This window comes from Atta cephalotes, assembly GCF_000143395.1.
Source record: "Atta cephalotes unplaced genomic scaffold scaffold00002, whole genome shotgun sequence".
In the NCBI taxonomy this organism is placed as follows: domain Eukaryota; kingdom Metazoa; phylum Arthropoda; class Insecta; order Hymenoptera; family Formicidae; genus Atta; species Atta cephalotes.
The window spans coordinates 948,279-957,201 of NW_012130066.1; the positions used below are offsets into that span (position 1 = coordinate 948,279).

General features: G+C 36.8%; 1 protein-coding gene across 1 annotated transcript in view; it reads left to right on the forward strand.

Annotated features, from left to right (window-relative positions):
* Window positions 1-8,047, forward strand: part of LOC105619591 — a 35,981-nt gene extending 27,934 nt beyond the window's left edge. Inside the window, exons 4-13 of the mRNA XM_012201112.1 lie at window positions 2,384-4,350; window positions 4,825-5,036; window positions 6,153-6,417; window positions 6,545-6,766; window positions 6,859-7,008; window positions 7,083-7,190; window positions 7,296-7,448; window positions 7,528-7,644; window positions 7,718-7,819; window positions 7,919-8,047. Coding sequence (XP_012056502.1) covers window positions 2,384-4,350; window positions 4,825-5,036; window positions 6,153-6,417; window positions 6,545-6,766; window positions 6,859-7,008; window positions 7,083-7,190; window positions 7,296-7,448; window positions 7,528-7,644; window positions 7,718-7,819; window positions 7,919-8,047 — 3,425 coding nt within the window. The remainder of the gene's footprint in view (window positions 1-2,383; window positions 4,351-4,824; window positions 5,037-6,152; window positions 6,418-6,544; window positions 6,767-6,858; window positions 7,009-7,082; window positions 7,191-7,295; window positions 7,449-7,527; window positions 7,645-7,717; window positions 7,820-7,918) is intronic.
* The last annotated feature ends 876 nt before the right edge of the window (window positions 8,048-8,923 follow it).

Here is an 8,923-nt window from a genome sequence, read left to right on the forward strand (position 1 = left end):
CGTACGTACGTACGTTACGTACGTTACGTACGTTACGTACGTTAACGTACGTTACGTACGTTACGTTCGTTACGTTACGTCTCTACTCTCTCTCTCTCTCTCTCTCTCTCTCTCTCTCTCTCTCTCTCTCTCTCTCTCTCTCTCTCTCTCTCTTTGTTCACTACTTCAAACTTTTTTCTTGACTCATTGTTTACATTTCCTACGCGTGATATAAATGAGCATACTTTTTGCGATCGCCTTATTTGCCGGATAATTGCTTGAAACTCGAGGAAAGATATGCATGAACAGTACCTTTCTTCGCGTGTTTCAGTAGCGAACTTTAAACTAAGGAATTCTAAATCGTGTGATTATACTCTATTAATATTATATAGATTTCAGATCTAAACTTTTTAAAAATTTTACGCATTAATTTTTATAATATTATAATATTAAAAATATTATTATACAAAATTCTAAACTATGATAAACTAAAAATGGAACATATATTTACTGTTTTTAAAAGTATTTTATAGAGTATTTATACTGACGTCATGTTTGATGCTACGCTGATGATCAACACGCTTAAATTCGCGCAAAGAAGGCTCATCAGCTATTGCGGCACAATACTTAGTTTCGCAAAACCTCGCAACGGCGGCAGCTCATCTTTTCTTTTACGTATGTGAGATTGATCCAAGTCATAAAGCCATAAACGAGGCGAATCGGCGATTTGCGCAATCGCTTTTGCGGCCGGATAATCGCACGCGTCTTAGATTCTTCTTGATGGCCGTATAAAGTGGAGCAACCGTAGAAAAACCATTGAATTTTCTCGCAGCGAGAAATTTTAAACTCGTTTTGCTCGCGAATCACCCAAAATTGGCGCACTTTCACCGGTCATTAAAGATATCGAAGGAAATCTTCGATTTTACATGAAATTTTACATTGAGATTGTCATAACAAACTTTGAATGAAATTTCAAATTTGAATGAAATATATCGAAAGTTGAAGAGGATATTCTTGCTTAAATAATATTTGACAAATAAATCATTTTTTTCTAATATCTATTACAAATTCAAAACTATTGTAAAAGATTCCAATTCTATAAATAAAAATACAGACATCTTCCAAATTTTAATCTGTAGTAGATACGTGTGTGTGATAGAAAATAATACAAATATATTAAATCTATTTCAAATCGTCAAAAATAAAAATATGTTAACATCATTGTTAACTTCGAATTTCTTGCTTCTTACAGGAATATAATGTGATTTTTTTACTAGGAAGAAGTTGAATATACTTTTCTTCTACGAATGCAATTATATATTATTATTATGCGATACCACCATAAATCTGCTAAGAAACAGTATAAACTTTCTCAAACGCGTCTAAGTAAATTTTGATATCAAATCGTCGATCGTATTTTTCACGAGTATCCAATTCCAACTTCATGCTTCACATCTGCGGTTTTGCTTCCGGGGGATTTTAGCGTTACGGACATTTCTCTAGATCCGTGAACTGAACGGAAATTCTTGCTTTACACAAAAGGAGAAATATTTCTATTATAAATATAAAGTATAAAAAACAACAGGAGAAAATAAATCACCGAACGAATATTCGCGAACATAAAATTAAATTATATAAATCATTTACTCTTTCATAGTTCGAGTTTGATTTCAAATTGTTGCTTATATAAACATGAAATGCATAGTTTTATTAATCGGTTTTATTAAATTTTGTAAATAAGAAATCTGAAAGATAAGAAAATTATATGTTTTACTAGAAATGATAAGTATACTATGTATCTATGGCTGTTTTTCGCAGCCAAGTAATATATAATTTGTTTTTTTTTGTATTTAAGAATAATTATGTTATATTAAGATAATTTTAAGTCCTATAACAGGAAATGTACAATAAATTAATATTTATTTTCAAATCGAGCGTTTGAGGAAAGGAGATCTAATATATATCCTACTTAATATTTCTTAACGTAATATTTCTTAATATTTTCTTTTTAATATGTTAGACTTATGTGTTATATCTTAATATAGTTTAAGAATTATGTTATAAATGTGCACATTAAGAAATATATTACGCATATATTTTATGAAAAGATTACAAACATTAGATTTTTTATATTGTATCTAAAAGTAACACAAAAAGTTTGAGTGATTTAGAGCTAGATAAAAAATTATTTAATTTAATTATAATTATATTGTTAAATATAAATATCACTTTTTGCAGAAACTCATACATTCTTAATTGTTACACCATTATATTTTGATACTATAGTATTTATGTTTAAATATAATCATTAAAAGATAAATATATTTATACATTGTAGAATTAAAATTCTACACCGTCATAACTTCTTTTCATTATTGATTGATTTCTTCTTCGCTACCTACAGAGAACTCGAGAAAATCCTTCTTGACGCGAAGTCAAAGCGATCGGTCGTTCAACAAACCGGAGATCTCGGCAGGTGACGTCCTGTTTTCGGATACGATGCGTCTCAGTCTCAGCAAGAAAATCAAGGAATCTTCATCGTCATCGTCATCGTCATCGTCATCGTCCGCAGTTTCACGCGAAGATGTCGATGAGGAAAGTTCGCTGAGAAGAAAGAACGAAACAAGAGAGATCGAAGAAGAAACAGATGGCGGGTTTAAGAATTCCGATTGCGAGATCGAGACTAGCAAGAACGTTGATGAGATTCCTGATGAGAAGACTGCCGATAATGCCGAAAAGGAGGTTGATCTACCTCCAGACGCGCGCAGTGATATTTCCGATGCAAGTAATGAACATTTCCGTACGATGAGACCTACGAGCTGGTCTCCACCGCCTGGTAGACAGAGGCATCGGTTCAAGATTGGTTATTCTAGCGTTGATGCGGATGAGAACCCTGCCAATTCGATCAGGGATCATCGGCGAACGATTTCTTCAGCGTCGACAGCATCGTGGAATTCGACGAGTTCTTACGGATCCTCGAAGATCGAAATCAACTCGCCCGAGAGCAATGTCTGTAAAATCACGGTAAGCCCGCGCTCATCGCCACTGGTACATCGGCTGCAGATCGGTCCGGAATCTAGTCCGAGAGGCGCCAGAAGAACGTCCATTCTTATCAACGGCGATCAAAGTACAAACGCGGAACTAACACCAGGTAACAAAGTGACTATCAGTGTCGGCGGAGAAGATAGCGTTTGCAATCCGACAGTGATCTCTGTAAACTCGGAGAATCCGCCGAAGGTCCAGAACGCCGTGGAGAATCGCACTCTAGTGATACTCCAAAATTATAAATCGAATATCGTGGTCGAATCGATGAATGATGATTCTCGTTCTAAACAAATCGGGAAAGATCACGTTACTGAAAATAGCGAGATGAATCTAAAGATGAATGGCGAAGCATCAAAATCGAGTAACGATGATACTTCTTTGTGTCGTCACGTGGAACAGTCGGCATCAAATTTTGAGAAACAAAAGAGGCTGAACGTTGAGATTAAATCTTCTAATTCTAATCAGTCTTCGAGATTTTACACATCAGATGAAAGAATGACGCAGCCAGAGTCCAAGACGCGGTTCAAGGATATCGAAAATTCCTCCAAACTGCCCAGCTTGTCTAAGGAAGCTCTGATTTCTAAGCTGCTCGAAGATTCTCTACGAAAGGCTCGCGAGAACGGTGAAATCTTGGACGAGGACAGCGGTCAGGCCATCTTGAAGATCCTGAAACAGAGCTTACTGAAGAGCAAAGAATACGAGAGTTCTGAGTCTACTCTGGAAGCAAATTATTCGCGTTCATCCAGCTTGAATTCGGATGGTGACTTCATCTCGACGAATCTCTTCCTTGAAGAGAATCCATACGAGGTGATCAAGGAACCGATTTACGAGGAGATACCCGACGAACCACCGCCGTTACCTCTAAGTCCGCCACCCACAGAAGATTATATCAAGGACAGAATCTACTTTGGCGATGTCGAATATTACAAAAAAATCACTCCAGATCAGTTTTTCGGCCCTTATTTATCCGAGGAAGTTTTTAAGAAGTCCAACTCGGAGGATCTGGCCGAGACCTATTTGTCCAAAAGTCCCGAAGACTTCTTCAAGAAAATGTCAATGTCCCCCGAGGACGAGAATAATATCTCTACCAAGTTCGAATTGTTAAATTTTCTAATGGATTCTAAGGATCGCACACGTTCCGCGGAGGAAGATGAGGATGAAGACGAGGATGAGGAAGACGATGCTGAAAGAGATCTGGAAGCTCTATATGAGCAAAAGGAGACTAGTCTGGGCGATCTCAGTTCCAAGAGTTCACAGATCTCCAACGTGTCCGACAGTAGCGAGGAATGCAATATTATCTTGACGAGCTCACCGGAAACATTGAAGGTGAATTTGAAGCTACCCAGACAACAAAATATTAGCAATTTGTCTACAAATTGCTGGTAAATTCGATCAAAATATTCAGCCAATTCATATCAATTGTGTCTGTATTAAACTTTCGCTGACAAAGTTTGTTGATATAATGTGAAAGCAAGTTGTCGACAAAAATCAAACGAAACTTTGATTGATTTTTGCCGCCAATTTTTGTTATCAAATTGCAAACATGATTTTACCAATATTTTTTGTCAGTGAATTTTATCTGCTAACAATTTAATCAAATGTAACATAATTTGCATCAAATTTTTTTTATCTTTTTGTTGAAAATTTAAAGCAAACACTTGACAAAATTTGTTTTCAACAGACTTGACTGAGTACTAATTAACAATTCCAATAAAACATTTTTTTGGGATCTTTGAAATAATAACATATACATGCTAGTTAACGTGGGGTTCTAATCAATGCTTCTTATCATTGTCACAGTCGCGGACAGTCGACATAGAGAGAACCGACAGCGGAGTCGGATCTGAGAGCAGCCAAGCCAGTAGCACTCGATGTGTCGCGAGACGCTGGAGGACAGGCAACGTCTCCTCCGGCCCGGGAAGCCTCCTCGGCGGAATGCCGCAGGTGATTTCCGGGGCCACAAAGTTATGCGAGGACTGCGAGCAACGACTGGATCCTCTGATAACAGACAGGTGAGCCTTGATATGAGAGACTTGATACCGAACCTTGTTTTGATGCGTTCGATATCCGGTATTATAAATATGGAAAAATATTTCGATATCCTGAATGAATGATCGCTGTCATATTATATTGCAGTTTCACCTCTTTGTAGTTCCCCGTTTGAATCGTTGGATGCATATAAATGTACTACGAGAGCTTTTCGAAACTCGTTCTTAATGTTCTTCTCGACATCCTAAATCATATCGTTGTTATCGCTTCCCAGATTCGCAGATAACGTTCGATGATCCGGAGAGAGGATATAACGGTCCAAAGTCCTCGCTAGAGCGTATCTTCCACGGCTGCGCGGCCGAGTTTCGACCGTGAGAGATTCGGTTTACTGCGAACTCTGCGCGAGATTCGCTCGATTCGCCTCTGAACTATAAATAAATCCACGAACAAAGTGCCGTTCTGCGTTCCGGCCTCCCAGGAGTAATCCTGTGAATCGAGGAACGAATGCCGTTTCGTTACGGTCGCGAATTTTTCACAGCTGTGATCCACCTGCGCATCCGTCGTAGCGATCTGTACCGATCTTCCTCTTGTGAGAAATCAATCGAAAAAAATCATCTTTGCTCAAATTAATGCACCGATTACTGGAAATGCGAGCTCTCTGATTAATTAACAGTCTCTCTAATTAAATTTTCCAAGAATGGATTAAAATGTATTGAAATTTTTAATCTATCCATATCGTAATTTATTTTTGTTACTCAAGTTTGGCTGTCTAAACACCAAAACTATTGAATGCTTTTAGAATTTGTATCTAAGAATTTGTTCGATTAAATTACGCGACAAATGCAGCGCGAAAGAAATAGTGAGCTACTTTCTCCAACCATCGATTTTATTTGCTCGAAAGCGAAAGTATTGTTATCAAAGAGCACGGTTGACGCTTGATGAATGGATAATGCAATATGCGTCCGGAAGTTGCGACAACCGCTTTTGTCCGATTGTAGATTACACATACAAATTTGTAGTTGCAAGCTTCGATTGTCTTTTATCTGACAAAATTTTTTTTGGTAGCAGGTTCCTTAATTATAAGGTTTGCGTTATCGCGGTGTCGCGCAGATATTTTTATTTTTCATGTTTTTTTTCAGCGGTGTCGTTTATGCGCCTTTCGTGTGCAGGAAATGCTCGAAGAAACGCGCGGAACGGAAAGAGATTATCACGGAAATCGTGGAAACCGAGCAGAAATACGGCAGAGATCTACAAATCATACTCGAGGAGTTTCACCGGCCGATGTTAAGAGCGGGTCTTCTCACATCGGAACAATTATCAGCGATCTTCCTAAACGTCGAAGAGCTGCTCGAACATAATCTCGTTTTAGCCGAGAAATTAAAGGACAATGTGGAACTCGCTCAGGTAAACCTAGAAACTCTTGCAAGACGTATGTATATTTCAGTTCTTATTTTAAATACGCGTATGAATTGATATTGAAAAGTATGTGTATTGTGATGTTGTATTGTGTCTGATCTTTTCGATTGTATAGGAATCCGGGGACGAGGATCTCTTGACGGTGGACGTGGGTAAGATCTTCCTCGAATCCGAAAGAATGCTCCACGCTTTCGAGAGTTACTGCACGCGTCAAGGCGGCGCCAGTTTATTATTACAAAATCTGGAGAAGGAGAAAGAGCTTCTTCGCATCTTTCTCAGGGTTTCTCAAATGGAGAACACGGTTTTGCGAAGAATGAATTTAAACTCCTTTTTAATGGTATTGTTACTTAATTCCTTGATTTAACCTTTTATTCAGAAATGAAAGATATAAATCATACATTCATAATTGATGTATTGTATTTTTTACAGGTTCCTGTCCAAAGAGTTACAAAATATCCTCTGCTTCTGGCACGTTTACTCAAAGCGACACCTTCTGTTCGACCTGATATCCAAGAAGCGAAAAAGAGGCTTAAGCAAGCACAAACAAATATTGAATTACATTTGGAACATATGAATGCTGTAAATATATCACGAAGTACATATCTAGTACAATTTAAAATTGAAAAATAAATATGTATTTATAATTATAATAGGAGGCAAAGGATGTTACGTCGACGAAATTGTGGAGGAGAATATCAATTATTCAGAATGGCAGACGGTCCGTCGGCGAACAGGATATGGTGAATATTAAATTAAGAAAGGTGTGTAAATCTAATTAAGATGCTCTATTAATACTTATTCAATTTTAAAATTTTAATTGCTTAATTCTTTAATCATGCTATTAATTTTTATAAAATTTACATTAGATGGCTGTCGAGATTTTGGAATGGGCACACGAAGAAGCTAGGTTTGTCCTCGAAGGACGTCTTCTGGTAGCGCAACCGACTGACAACAACTGGAGACGCGGTCGAACTGTTAAACTTGCGCCTGTTACTGCTATGCTTGTTACAAACGGCAAAGTAAATATGTACAATACGTGTCTTTAAATATGTCTCGTAAATAATTTTGTGTGTGTTAAATAACATTTTTATTTTTTAGCCGAATGCCGACTATCCCGAATTTAACGACGAATCGCTCTTTCCAAAGCACATAGGTATCAAGGAAGCTACCTTACTTCTGGTTAAAGAGAAACTTGGACGATATTCTTTATTACGAGTGAGTGATTATATTTCATATTATTTTATTAATCACACAAATCCGTTTTTTTGAATCATCGATATCATTTCAGGAGCCGCTGTATCTCGATAAATGCATAGTATGTTGTGAAACGGATCTCGAAGATTATTTCGAAATACAGGAATTGTCTTCTAAAGAAACATTTATATTTAAGGTATTTAGCTTAATTTTAAATACAGATCGAGATAATATGAATTTAAAGATAGAATTTATTGACATTGATACGAATAAATGGTAAATTGATTTATTATAGGCAGAGGATGGCGCGAGAACGAAAAGATGGTGTAGAACATTACAGGCTCACGCACAGTCTCTTGGCGCTTGGCGCAAACGTCGAGGAGCCCTTCCTAATATCATGATCTGTGGTGTAGCGAGGAACTAAAGGCTTAGATATAAGTGCATATGTAACACGACGTTATCGGATGTATTTAACGCATTTTTAAGTCACTGAAGTTTTTCAGTGCGAAGAAGTCTAAGCGATTGCATAAATTCATGTATATGATCTCCAAATGAATTAGTAATGATTTATTGCGGAGAGAACGCTAGACCAAAGGATTTCCTCGCCTCATTGACGCAGCCATCGACGAGCGAAAGTCTAATTCTTACCGAATTCGAGGTATGACCATCTGTGTTCGGTTGTTACAGTACGTTGCAGAAACTTGAGTTTCCTACGACACTGTAAAATAAAGTGCTACGTGGCCTCGAGAGTCGCGCACAATTTCGTCGATTCCTAATGAATAATTTTAAGTACATATATATATATATATATATAATATATATGCATATACATATATATGTATATATACATACACACATATATATAGAATTATTTAATATTAATGATTAAATTCTCAAAAAAAAGACAAGACGAGTAGCTGTGATATTGACCGGTGTATTGGGTATTGTTTTCTTTTCGCAGATTATTTACGGATGTTAATATACTTTATCTGCATTTTCCATTCTGCGATTCTTTTTACCAGTATCGCTTTTTGCGAAAATGATATTAATAGGGTAGATTTTAGATTCGAGGTTATATATAGGGTTCGCAGATTAATAATATTGAAGAATTTTCATGAATCAACAGCGTCAAGGATGCAGGGTGCCGTATAACATTCCGTATAATTGGCATGCATCGACAATTTGTAAAGCTGTCGGAATATACTTATTTTAATTATTCTCTTTCTTTCTCCAAATAATTAACAGTATTTTTATGATGTCTAACACAATATGCAAATTGTACATTATTTTTATTTAAGAA